Source organism: Electrophorus electricus, chromosome 10, assembly GCF_013358815.1.
Source record: "Electrophorus electricus isolate fEleEle1 chromosome 10, fEleEle1.pri, whole genome shotgun sequence".
Lineage (NCBI taxonomy): Eukaryota > Metazoa > Chordata > Actinopteri > Gymnotiformes > Gymnotidae > Electrophorus > Electrophorus electricus.
Genome location: NC_049544.1, coordinates 23,949,032 through 23,962,055, shown reverse-complemented (window position 1 = coordinate 23,962,055; position 13,024 = coordinate 23,949,032). Strand labels below are relative to the sequence as shown.

The window sequence follows — 13,024 nt, the reverse complement described above, 5'->3', positions numbered from 1 at the left end:
TTGTTTACCAAATGAGGAAGTATTACAGAAACACTAGATTCGTTTCTGCCTTCTTAAAACTCAGTTGTTACATATGAATGAGATATTCCTGATTATGGCAGTAATATAAGGCTCAATATTCACCATAATTAAATGTTTTTTGTTTTTTTTTAAGGGCCCTAGCAACCAGGCGTCTTTCCCACCTCCACCCTCGACGAACGTATTGCCCCCTCCACCCCCCGACCCCATGATGCCTCCTCCACCTCCCATGCCAGTCAGGGCGGAGCCTCCGCCGCTCAGCTCCGCCCTTGAATACCCACAACCGGCATTCCTTCCTCCACCCCCTGAACTGCCCCTTCCTCCACCCCCCATCGACGACATGGAGCCACCCCCTGACTTCCTGCCTCCACCACCTCCATCTTTTGCCTGTGAGCTCCCTCCACCCCCACCCCCTCCTCCACAAACCAACCACCCCTCTCCGCCTCCTGTCTTTAACCCGCCATTCGAAGGTGGAGAGCTGCCTCCTCCTCCTCCACCCCCTCCTCCACCCGCTACTGCTACCGCACCCCATCCAACCCCCAAAGTCAAGAAAGTTGGGCCCCCGCCGCCAACACGAACTACGCCGTCTGCGACAGCGCCCTCCGGTGGCGATTTCATGTCAGAACTGATGGTTGCTATGCAGAAAAAACGCAGCGGCCAGTGAAAGAACCAGCTGGAAGATGCGGAAACCTTTCGGTCCGGTTCTGTGATGGAAAGTTTGAGGTTCACAAATTAATGCATTGTTGTAGAACATTTTCACCTGTTCCGGAGTTTACCTCTTAGTATATATGCTGTACATATGTGACATTTTTAATTCTTTTTTTTGGGGTATATAATATTGTAGCTACAGAACACAGTTTTAGATGAACTGGCAGTTAGGAAATGGGGTTATATATTATAATAAATGTATGTTTAAAGTAATTAATTTATCCACACATGCTTTGATGTACTCAAAAGTAGTTAGTATGAATCCATAGAATTAAGTACCTCACCCACCTCTCTGGAATAAACATGATTTGTGAGCTTGCTCGCACATCAGACTTTCAATACAATAAAGAATTACAGCTGTATTTTAATCGTATACAACTTCACACCTCATACCTACGCAGGTTTAGTTGCATACGTGCTCTGAAACACCCAGGCCTGCTGCTCGAGGTCTTCAGGAACGTAATCTGAGCGCGCGCCAGGGCGCGAGCTTTGCGTCAGCAGCCACACGCGCGTTATCAGGAAGTGCGGCTGCGTATCTCCGCCCCCTTTCTGCCGCGCGCAAGGCTCCGCCTGAGTGTGCGGCAGCAGCTCCACCTGCAGGCCAGAGTGCAGAATTACATTTCATAGACTGAACGCATTCGAGTCTATTACTTTTGCTGTCTCTATTTGATAGTTTACTAAGGGATCTCATATCCCCATTAAAAACACAAAATTTAGTTCTCTATTAAAATGACCGCTGACCAGTTTCCCCTAAACTATATGTATCGTGGTGAATCTCTTCTACAATTCTGTGTTTTGCAATTAAGGAAAAGTCATTTAGGACAGAATTGTTTCTTGAACTTTTGAAACACATCAGAGAAGCTGTTTTTCTATGCTTTCCCAACAGCAGACTCAACCATCCTGTTAGATGTCATAGATTTCACCAATACAGCTTACAAAAGACGTACGGAAATGGCATATGAATGTACAAGGCCATTTAGGTCCTACACAAAAAAAAAAATGATATGAATAATTCAATTATTAATGCTACACAAGAGAAACTACACATCCTAGTACTTCACACCTACCTGTCAGCCTCGCATCATTTCTCATCTGAAGTCCCCCTGACTGTAGGGATTACTGTTTAATATCAGAAGAAGTTCAGTATGACCCAAAGTCACAAACAAAAGGGGCAGTGTGACCCTCTTAGTCATACTCATGAGTGTGTGAACATGTGAGAAAACACATATGCACATGCACACATTCACCCATACACCAGAACACACATAATCTGAAGTGTGAGCATAATCAAAGACAAGAATGGACTTCATACGGACATCATATTATCTAATTCGAGAGGAAGAAAATGGTGACATACTGACACAATATCAAACATTAGCTCAGCTTCTCACAATCTTAAAGAAAAGTATGTTTCCTCTAAAATTTATTTAGAGATTTAGCTTATTTTCATCTAATGTGCAATATCAAGGTAGTAAAGGCCTTGGTACTGTTATGCTGCCTTCATTTGTCACACTTGGGTAATAGAGTTCTACTGGGGATGGACAACAGAAAACAGGAAAACACACAAAGAAGGAGAGGTCACGTCCAGAAAACAGGAAAACGCACAAAGAAGGAGAGGTCACGTCCAGAAAACAAGAAAATGCACAAAGAAGGAGAGGTCACGTCCAGAAAACAGGAAAACACACAAAGAAGGAGAGGTCACGTCCAGAAAACAGGAAAACGCACAACAGTGATCATGTCATTAAAATCACATTTAACTAGCCCAACCCTCAGTGCGTCACTATCCGCTCTGTGATTGGGTGTTTAACAAGCCCAACCCTCAACTCGTCACTATCCGCTCTGTGATTGGGTGTTTAACGAGCCCAACCCTCAGCGCGTCACTATCCGCTCTGTGATTGGGTGTTTAACGAGCCCAACCCTCAGCGCGTCACTATCCGCTCTGTGATTGGGTGTTTAACGAGCCCAACCCTCAGCGCGTCACTATCCGCTCTGTGATTGGGTGTTTAACGAGCCCAACCCTCAGCTCGTCACTATCCGCTCTGTGATTGGGTGTTTAACGAGCCAAACCCGCAGCTCGTCACTATCAGCTCTGTGATTGGGTGTTTAACGAGCCCAACCCTCAGCGCGTCACTATCAGCTCTGTGATTGGGTGTTTTTAGGCCTTGTTATGGTTCCATACAAAAAAAATCATATAGAGGGTAAATGTAATGTATGCTCTTTAGCCATACGTTTCTGTGAAGCAGCCACACACACACACAAGCAATCTGACCAATGGTTGCATGTAGGGCATGTACGTGATTGATCAGTTGTGGTGTGTGAGAAGGCAGGGATGGTCAAGAATGGTCAGAGCTTTGCAGAAACAGCCACACAGGAGAAGAGGACTTATGCGCACCTTATTTTAGCATAAGTGTCATCAGATATGTGTTACTCTCCATCTCCTAGAAGGTCTAATTTCACTTTAAATAGTTCGTGAAACCTGACAGAATAATGGAGAGATGCAGGGAGGAATAGCGAAACATTTTCACTCTTTATCACATTCCATAAAAATACTCATATTTAAACTATGAAATACCACATGCATTTATTCCACTGGACCATAGGGGTTCATTAAAATTTAATATAAATGATATATTTTAGTTTTTTTCAGTCATCCCCCATTGCCGTGACGACAGCTCTGCGCACTGTCGCCGTTCTCAGCCCGCTTCACGCGGCAGCCATCTGGGACGCTTTTCTGCACAGGTGTGGAGGTCACACGTGGGGAGCACCTGTGGGCACAGAGAGTAAACAAAAAAACTCATGTTGGGACATGAAGGGGAAGCATTCCAAATAAACATAGGTGTATATATGGAAAAGGTTTTGTTTTGGAAATAAATTCTTGCATGGATGTAATTCAATATTTATATGGTTTTTTTTGTCAGGGGTAGATTTCTGGACAGGTTCTCAGTACTCTGTCAGCCTTGAGAGGTATGAGATGCAACACCTTTTAACATCATCACATCGAGTGTCTGGTTAAAACTGAAAATAATATTGATGCTTTTGTTAAAGTCTAGGTGTGTGCGACAGTTCAGTCTTTGTTGATCACTACTGATTATGAGCCAATCAGCTGTGCCTCTCGTTGCGTTAACCCTCCCTCCGTAGTCAGCCACATACACTGGGTTACACCATTAAGATAAATGAATGACAAAATGCAAGACAACTAAAATTCTGCCTTGAAGAAAAATACTCCCACCGTGAGTCAACCTCACAGACCTCCTCTTTATGATCATATGTGCTGTTTCATTTACCAGCACTGAATAAAAAGCGGTTTTACTGCTTTCCACATAATCCAAGTAGCTGTGCTTCACACTAGTGATGAGCAAACCAAGCATCCTGAAACCTTTGGCCTTTATTCCTGGTTGGGCCGATAAAAGATTCAGGACTACAGAAAACCGGCAAAAAAAGAAAAAAGGCAGCGCGTTGAAGCGTCCGAAACTCCGGAGCGTTTCTTCTCCTTGATGCCTCCACATGTCCAGTTTGACACACTAAAATAACAATACAGTCGCGTGCCAGACCATTCGGAACGGTCCTGCCCCGTTCCAGCGCGTCATGCGTCACGTTCCAGCCACGTGATTATTATTTTTAACTTAAAAAAAAAAATCATTTTTATTATTTATTTTTCAACTAAAATTGCTTTAACGCGTTGACGTTTGAAGATACAATTTTACCGACAGGCGCGCGTGCAGCCTAAAGGTTCAAACTCGCACCTTCTTACGTCAAACGAGCCTCTCTGAGCACTTCCGGTTCATGGGGCGCGTCTTCGGTCTGGGAGTGAGCATGGCGGCGCAGTGGCGGAGCTGCAGGAGCTGGAGCAGCTGGAGGAGCTGGAGGAGCTGGAGCGTGCCCGGAGCGAGCGGACACCTGCCGCGCGCTGCGACCCTGGCGCCCGCGGGCGACGTGCGCGGCGCGCGGGTAAGCAGCGAGTTTCAAGATCATCTCGGGCGTGCCGGCACGCGCGAGAAGGTCACCCGGTGCACGCAGCACTGCACAAGTGGAAGAGTGGACATGCTTCATTCATGTAATGCTTACGGGTCGAGGTTAACATTTACATTTGTAGACATTTATCTGACGCTTTTATCCAAAAGCGATTTACAATTATGTCTGAGTACAACTTGAGCAAATGAGGGTTGAGGGTCTTGCTCAGGGGCCCAACAGTGGCAACTTGGCAGTGGTGGAGCTTGAACCAGCAACCTTCTGATTACTAGTCAAGTACCTTCACCACTGAGCTTCCACTGTCACTCAAGGTGGTACGAGATGAGATGAGCAGGACAGATTTGGCTCTTCAGATTTGGATTAAGCAGATCGGTACCGTAGCGCCAGAGGGCAAGACGGTCTAGTCAGCTTCCGCCAAGCGCTGCTTTAACTAGAACGAGTAGTCGCACAGTGGCACGTTACTCACCCCGCAGTCTGCCACTTTAAAATTTAGAGTACTTGTGAGCCTTCACTTCACCTGTAACGCGTGTGTCTGCAGGTGTGGGTTCCTGTCAGGCGTGTCCATAATACCACTAGGCCAAAGCCTTTTACAAGGTTAGTATCTGAAGCAAAACAAGCCAGCATCCAATTTCACGTCAGATAATTAGCTGTAGTGACAGGACGTGACCTGCTCTTATTAACATCTTGTCTCCTTTCCTGTTCTGTTGTCCAGATATAGGAATAGTTTTTACTCCGCTCCAAGGGTTTGCTGTTGTAGAACACACAGCGATGCGAAGCTGAAAGATCCCTTTTCACTTGCACAAAAGGATCTGATTCATTTATATGAAGATATAAAAAAGGTATGTGTTGGGTTTTTAAAAGCTGGAATACCATAACACAAAGACCATGCATGTTACCTGGAAATGGCATATCTGGAATAGGAATGATGACAGCTCATATCCGCAGTTTAAATCGTCCGGGCGCTAATTGTGCTCTGGCACTACCCCTCTTTGTTTAACGGCTCCAGGAATTGCTCGTGTCCACGGCCGAGCTGAGAGCCCTGTGCGAGTATTACTTTGACGGGAAGGGCAAGGCTTTGCGCCCCATGATCGTTGTGCTCATGGCCAGAGCCTGTAACATCCACAGCCACAGAACTGCGTGAGTTCTACAGACTTGCTCTTCCTCAATCCTGCAAACAACCAACCGATCAAACTGAGACCCGCTGGGCAGTGCCAAGACGAGTACAACACCCAAGACACATTAGACACAAAATGCACACAAGACAATAAGAGTAGTCCGATATCTCCCCACGTTCATCTCATTCACATAAACCAAAGTTTCTAACAACCAGTACAGTTAAGTTTCCGGTTTGTAGATTTGTTGAACTGCGTTTTGTGCTCATGACCCAGGGATCTGCTGCCAGCCCAGAGGTCCATAGCAATGATCTCAGAGATGATCCACACTGCCAGCCTGGTGCACGATGACGTCATCGACGGGGCAGACACGCGGCGGGGAAAAACCACCATCAATGAAGTGTGGGGGGAAAGGAAAGTGAGTGAGATCAGAAACCTGTTTCAGGGGTTTTCAGTCCCAGGTTTGGACACCCTTGACCTTGGTGCATCCCAGCATGCAGACCTTGATAGCTACGCTGATTTGTAAAAAAAGAAAAATGTCGATCAAAGGCGGACGGCATCAGTTGTGCCTGGCGTTGACCCCAGGGCTTCCAGGGTGAATGTGTGCTCGAACCTCTCCGCGCGCGCGCACACACACACACACACACCTGCCCTCCTGAACGACAGTTTCCGTCACACTACCCTCTCCTTCAGGGGGCGCTGGTTTAGATGTAGACAGAGGGGTACTGTTAAAGGACATGGAGGGTTGAAAATGGCATGAACATGTGGTCTCTCCCCTTGTCTCAAGGCTATCCTGGCAGGAGATTTCATTCTCTCTGCAGCGTCCATGGCTCTCGCACGCATCGGGAACACCGCAGTCGTGTCTGTGCTGACCCAGGTCATTGAGGACCTCGTCAGAGGTACAAGGTCAAAGTAATTGGAAATTTGTACTTTTGTTACTCGTTGAAAACACAAGTACATGAAAACTAAAAAAGAAATAATAATAATCGGTCTAGGCCGGCTATTGGGGAACAAGCTAATTGTATGCAAATGACATGTAAACGAACTGCACTGATTGGTCCCCCTTAGCTCTCATTGTTATTGTTTTTTGTTATTTCCAATGAGCTTCTAAATTACTCCGACTATCAAAAGTTCAGAAAATTTCACTCAACTGACGTTTCAACTGACGATGCATTTTGCAGGTGAATTCATGCAGCTCGGATCCAAAGATAGCGAAAACGAGCGATTTCGCCACTACCTAGAGAAGACCTTCAAGAAGACGGCAAGCTTGATTGCCAATAGCTGTAAAGCAGTATGTACGTTCTTCTGTCGCAGGAAGGAGACGCTGCAGTGGCAGGGGACGGGGACGCTTAACGGCCTTGTCTCCTCTGCGGCTGCAGGTCTCCATCCTGGTGAACTCTGACCCCCAGGTGCACGAAATAGCGTATCAGTACGGCCGGAACGTGGGCATCGCCTTTCAGGTAACGTTTTGTACACTGTGTAATTCACAGCGACAATAAAAACAAAACTGATCAAAGTCTGCAGCTTGCGCTTGTGCTCCCGGAGTTGCAAGGTTGAAGGTTTTTCCACGTCTCCACAGCTGACTAACAGCCCTTAATGAGGTGAACATGGGCGTGTTGAGCAAACGCTAAACTGTACCGAGCAGAACTACTGCTGCATACAGGAATCAGAAACTCTGATTTCCAAAGCAGACATTTGTATTATAAATGTGCGTGTAATTTCTAGCCTATACTTGTGCCGTTATGTAACTTCAGTTAGAAGTTGCCACTGCTGTAACAACAAATACAGTGGAGGACATCTGTGAAGATGGAGGTGTTGTTTGTTGTTGATCACATCCAGCTGGTGGACGACGTTCTGGACTTCACCGTGTGCGCTAACCAGCTGGGGAAACCGTCCGGTGCCGACCTCAAGCTGGGATTGGCCACCGGACCCGTCCTGTTTGCCTGTCAGAAGGTTCAGATTATTTATACTGGCACATCCATATAGCAATATCTTGCTAAAACATCAGTAACCATAAACGTAATGGAGCTTGCGTAACCTAAGATGAGGGTCAAAGTCCAAACATTGAGTGTCTGCGATTATAATGACTCCACTTCTACCATGTCTCCTTGTAAACAACTCTAGCCTTTCTCTCTGCCTCAACAGTTTCCAGAATTACACGCCATGATTATGAGACGGTTCTGTTCCGAAGGCGATGTGGACCGGGCTTGGCGATTCGTCCTGGAGGTAAGAGCAGCTGGTCTCTGTTACGTGATCCGGAGCTGCTGGAACAGGTAACGACACGCGCGCGAGTCCCAGAGTTCACACGCCGTCACGCTGATAAACGTGCAAGTTGCAGCATTCCCAACAACAGCATTCCCAACAAGAACAGCATTCCCAACAACAACAAAAGCAAAATCTTATCCAAATTCTAAAGTAATTAAATACTTTTCCATTTATTTATTTCATCATCTCATTATTGATGATCAATATCTCTGTCTCAGAGCGATGGTGTGGAGAAGACCAACTACCTCGCCCAGCGTTACTGCAGGGAGGCCATCCGTCAAATCAGCCAGCTCCGGCCATCCACCGAGCGTGACGCACTGATCCGACTCACCGAGCTGGTGCTGACCCGGAACAAGTGAGCCCACGTCCCCCAAGTACCACCACCTCAGGCAGCTACTCCTGTGCCCAGGCCACGGCGCCAAAGGTCATGGAAGGCCCTGCGCCTCACACACAGCAGGGTTGTTGCACTCCACTTCTGTCCTGTAGGACACCTGCTTTGAAACCATCACCCACAGTGCTTATAGCGGACTGTGCGCTATATCGACAGAATGAACTTCCGTGCCCGTAACCACTTCTGCTGTGTGAAGAGTCACAGAGCCGTCTAGTGTGTTCCCTTCTTTAACCGAGTCAGGGGTGCTTGAGACCTGCGGCCCTCGAGAGTTTAATTTCAAGCCTGGTCTTGTTTAAGTGGATCAAACGTGCTAGACTGGGGTTGCAACTGAACTCTGTAGGGCCTCGGATCGCGACGGCCAGACCTGGACCCTCGCCACACCTCATCGGCCGTAACGTGGATCAGGTGTATAAAGAAGAGGAGACACTACAATCCTGTGACCTTCTGGCACTGGAATGAAAATCAAGACGATGACAAAATGCTAAAACGGTTACTGTATGTTACTGTACCCACAGGGTGGGGGGTCTTGTGGTCGACAGGCCGGTGCATTCGATTGTTGAACACCTGTGTGTTACCTGGAGGTGTGTCCGTAGTGCAAAAACCAAACTGTGACCAGCGTGTGTTTGTAGACGTTATCAGTGCACTTCTGCATCAAGTGCTCAGTAACTACGAGGCCTTAAGTGCACAATAACCGTGTGTTGCTATTAAATGAGATTTTTTTTTAAGTAATGACGTTCCCGTCTGTGGTCGTTTTTCTCCCCAATCAACATGCACGTAGTTTTTACATAGGAGAGTGATTTATTATAAAAGACTGTACATTTCATTCTTCAATCAACATATAAATACAAATTCTGGACAGAGGCCAGCTTTGATGATTCTGTCCATCCAGATTCATTTGAAGCACTTCAAACGTTTAATATAACAAAGTGAGAGAACTTTGCTGCAGTATCCTCCACTGAAAGGGATGACCACGGCTGGGGGTCAGGAACACCCAACACCGCTGTGGAAACAAGACCGCTTAAGACTTGATGTACAGAGAAGGAAGTGAGGAGTAAAAAATTCAGTTACAAAAAGTAAAAGATGCCAGGATGGTGGAGACCTGAATTATGAAACCAGACCAGTTCAGACCAGGAATATTGTTTTGCTCATTGTCCTATACAGAGAAGTGAAGCCAAAAGTTCATCTCTAGTATAACTACAGGTGCTGTGTTTTTTTTTTTTTTAATGCAACAGTGGGTAAGCTCCATTACTGGCATACTGACTACTAAGTAAAGTATTTTAGATCTATTACTGTCTACATGTTTAAGCCCATCAACAGACAATACGATTTGTTCGTCATGGCAAATGCCTACAAGAAAAAAACAAAAAAACAAAACACCTTGGCAGGTTATTCAATATCCAAACAAAGCACTCCCTCATGTGTCTGCACAGAACTATGAGAGACGCACCATTACACATACAAACTTAGGGGAAATATGAAATTTATATCGAATGATAAAAGAATATAAAAGTGTCCAGAAATACCTTCAAGTACCTCGGACCAAAAGGAAAAATAAAAAAATAAAAACAAAATGAGTGCTCACTGTACATTTAAAACATAATGGAATTCTTGTTGAGGTTACAATACATATCCTAAATTTGCAGGCATGCTTGAAGTAAAACTAATACATTTCAGACTTTGTGCCTCGAGATCAAAAGACCAAATTATGATTGTTTTTTTTATATCTGACTTGTATTCTGTGTCCCAAATCCATCAGCGTTGTGTGACTGGGTTTGGTTGGGGCCGTTTTCAAAAGCACACAAGACTACGAGCTCAGGGCTGAAGACGCCACGGCGTTCACCGTAAGAGCACGAGAAGGATCAAGCTCACCGTATCTACACAGAACAACTACGTCAGACGTCATCTTCAGAAGCCCCTCTGCCACAGAGCTTCTACCCCATTTACAATTACCCCTCGCTGCCACCCCCATACAAAATAAACATTGTCGATTCCGCGCCCCCCCCCCCCCGTTATTTTAACATTCGTCAGGAACGGACATTTGAGCGCAGCCTTGCGCGACTATACCGCGACGTGGTATCTCTCGGTTTTATTTCCGTGTTTAGTCTGCGTAGTGAATAATCGATTCTACATAGTTGCCGGGAAACAGGCCAGTGACGCCGTTGCACACGCCCTCGAACCAGCCGTCGTCGTTCTTCTTCACGATGTAGATGATGGCTCCCTCCATGAAGGACAGCTCGTCATCCTTATCCTTGGCGTAGTCGTAAATGGCTACCACTGCAGGGCAGGTCAAAAGGTGCAGGTCAAAGGTATGCAAGAAGGTAAACAAACACACTGTGGCACAGAACCACTTTCCACAACCAGAAAGCTTAAACTCACAAATACATGACAAAAAAGTAACAACTATTGGCAAAAGAACACAAACATGATTTCAGACCAGGGCGTGAAAAATAAACAATAACGATATAACATCTACTCTGATGTTCCTGAAGAAAATGGTGAAATGCAGTGTATGGGTGCTGGTCCAGGAACAGTGCTGTGACACTGGGTGATGGGCTCCCCCCTGACCCCGTTCTCACCTTTGACCCCGTGCGACTTTCCTCACCTTTCTCAATGTAGTTTTTGGGAGCCCACTGGGGGTCGGCTTCGGCGTAGGGGTCGTTGTAGTGCACGAGCGCGGCGTCCTCATCCTCGTAGTCCACTGGTGGAGGTGGTGGAGGAGGCGGGGCATCATCAAACATGGGCGGGACGTCCAGGGGCGGAGGGGGGGGCAGAGTCGGGGTGTCTGCGACTACGAGTCCAAATGAGGCGGGTGGAGAGAAAGACATCGGACATTCATAACCATGGAAACGGGGGCGGGACTTCGGGCTGGGCATGCAAACGAGCGGCCACCATGCAAGTGTTAATGCCCGCTTAGAGATGAGGCGTCTGATTATTGAACTGATTCTTAAAAGCTGAGGTTTGTTTACGAGATCAGTGCGCTGTGATGTGTGTGGCGTGTGTCTGACGAGCAGATCGAGATATTAGGTTTGTTTTTTTTTTCTTTCATTTATTCAATGAGCTCTCTAATGAATTATTATTATATAATACATATCTACCTCTCTGATGAACAGAGATGTAGATAAACACAAACAAAAAGTGTAAGTGTCAAGATAACTTCGATCCCTGTAATAGTCTGTTCTGTCCAAGCTGGCACACAGAGGGGTTTGGGGAAGATCCTTTTCTCTTCTTGTTCTGCTACTTGTCTGTAATATGAAGACTGACCAGTAGAGGGCAGCAGAAACAAACAAACTAATCTGTTCTGGTGCAATCGCGGTCAGTAATGCTGCCCTGCCCGAGACGCGTGCAGCAGGCCATCCAGCCTTAATGACAGATTACAAAATCACGTCTCTCAACAGTGAGAAACTGGAGAGAACTATCCTTCAAGGTTCAGTAAGTCCCAGTTAGCAAGCAATCTGCAGCCTTGCCTGAACACAGCGGGGAGGCTGGCGACAAGACCCGAGCACACGGGGGAGCTGAGGCTTGGGTGATGTGCTTTACCACACAGTGGGGTCTATTTCTGACACCAGAGTGTCCCAGATACGCTCCCCGTGTTTCACTTAACCTGCTTCAGAGGGCCAGAAGAGTTTATAAAAACGTGCCCGTGAGTAAAAAGTCTCTTGACGCGGCGCCCTAACCCGCAGAACGGCCTCGCCGCTCAGCTGCGTCAGCTGGTCTCTGGTGAGGCGAAGCCGTCTGACCAGTCAGTGATGAGTGAGAATACGGGACAGTGGGAAGAGTCGGAGTGCGGTGTAGAAGTAGAGAGCCGTGCAGCATGCATCGTGCGTACACTGCCACACTCACGCGCACACATGCACGACACAGGGCGGAGGATTAGCACTTACTGTTTTCCTGCACCCTGGCCACAAAGCCGGTGAGGGGTATCTGTGGAATCAGCTGGGGCATGGGCGGGGGCGGGGGGGCAATAGACACTGGACACGCCCACAGACACGCCCGCACACGCAGACACGCCCATAAAGACAACAAACACCCCAGTAGAAAAGGCGCACAGGAGAGAAAAAAGGAAAAGCATTTTAGTTTATAAAGGGGGAAAAAAACAGGCCCAAATCCACAAATCGGTGAATAAACCCCCCCCCCCATCCAAGGACACCGAGACGACGGAAGAGAGACTTTGGTCCGGGGGTCGGGGGGCGGTTGCGTTGAAGACGCAAACGCATTCACGTCTGCAGCAGCGGTGTGCAACGCGACGCGCTAATCGCATTCTCGCGGACGTCCCCGTGCTTCCCTGTCTGCAAGAGAGGACTCATCACAGTCCAAAAGTGCCAACGTGCACATGCTGGGACCAGCGAGCTTCTACCCTCAGCACCGTCCTCGTCCCAGAGCGCCGTCAGAACTGCAGCTCTTTGTGAAGTGGACAGAACAAGTCCACGGCGCCGGGAGAACCCGGTCAAAGAGTCCTTACAAAAGAACCTCTGAATGATGGCCACAGTTCTCACATCCGCGCTCAAAAGGGCTTTGTGTTCGGCCGCGGGCATGAGTCACAGAGGCCAGAGCTCTCGTTAAT

General features: G+C 47.2%; 3 protein-coding genes across 12 annotated transcripts in view; 2 read left to right on the top strand and 1 right to left on the bottom strand.

Annotated features, from left to right (window-relative positions):
- The window catches only part of apbb1ip (amyloid beta (A4) precursor protein-binding, family B, member 1 interacting protein), a 17,242-nt gene extending 16,303 nt beyond the window's left edge, over window positions 1-939 (top strand). The window contains exon 14 of the mRNA XM_027017762.2: window positions 155-939. Coding sequence (XP_026873563.2) covers window positions 155-682 — 528 coding nt within the window. The 3' untranslated portion in view covers window positions 683-939. The remainder of the gene's footprint in view (window positions 1-154) is intronic.
- Window positions 940-4,471: 3,532 nt separating this feature from the next.
- On the top strand, window positions 4,472-9,192 carry pdss1 (prenyl (decaprenyl) diphosphate synthase, subunit 1). 2 transcript variants are annotated; one of them, XM_035531166.1, is made up of 11 exons: window positions 4,472-4,674; window positions 5,234-5,289; window positions 5,408-5,534; window positions 5,702-5,832; window positions 6,084-6,225; window positions 6,595-6,706; window positions 6,989-7,068; window positions 7,187-7,267; window positions 7,647-7,760; window positions 7,953-8,033; window positions 8,291-9,192. In XM_035531166.1, exons 1-11 carry the CDS (start codon window positions 4,510-4,512, stop codon window positions 8,429-8,431), a joined length of 1,230 nt encoding a protein of 409 aa, XP_035387059.1. In that variant the 5' UTR covers window positions 4,472-4,509; the 3' UTR covers window positions 8,432-9,192. The 2 variants fall into 2 exon arrangements, with proteins under 2 accessions (XP_035387059.1, XP_026873577.2); XM_027017776.2 differs by having other exon boundaries at window positions 6,989-7,098.
- Window positions 9,193-9,649: 457 nt separating this feature from the next.
- The window catches only part of abi1a (abl-interactor 1a), a 32,003-nt gene continuing 28,628 nt past the window's right edge, over window positions 9,650-13,024 (bottom strand). For 6 of the 9 annotated variants that reach the window (XM_027017765.2, XM_027017767.2, XM_027017773.2 and 3 more), the window contains 3 exons: window positions 12,345-12,431; window positions 11,066-11,251; window positions 9,650-10,737 (listed from right to left, as the gene is read on the bottom strand). In XM_027017765.2, the coding sequence (XP_026873566.2) occupies window positions 10,562-10,737; window positions 11,066-11,251; window positions 12,345-12,431 (449 nt within the window). In that variant the 3' untranslated portion in view covers window positions 9,650-10,561. The remainder of the gene's footprint in view (window positions 10,738-11,065; window positions 11,252-12,344; window positions 12,432-13,024) is intronic. The other 3 variants (XM_027017769.2, XM_027017770.2, XM_027017771.2) reach the window with 1 other exon arrangement.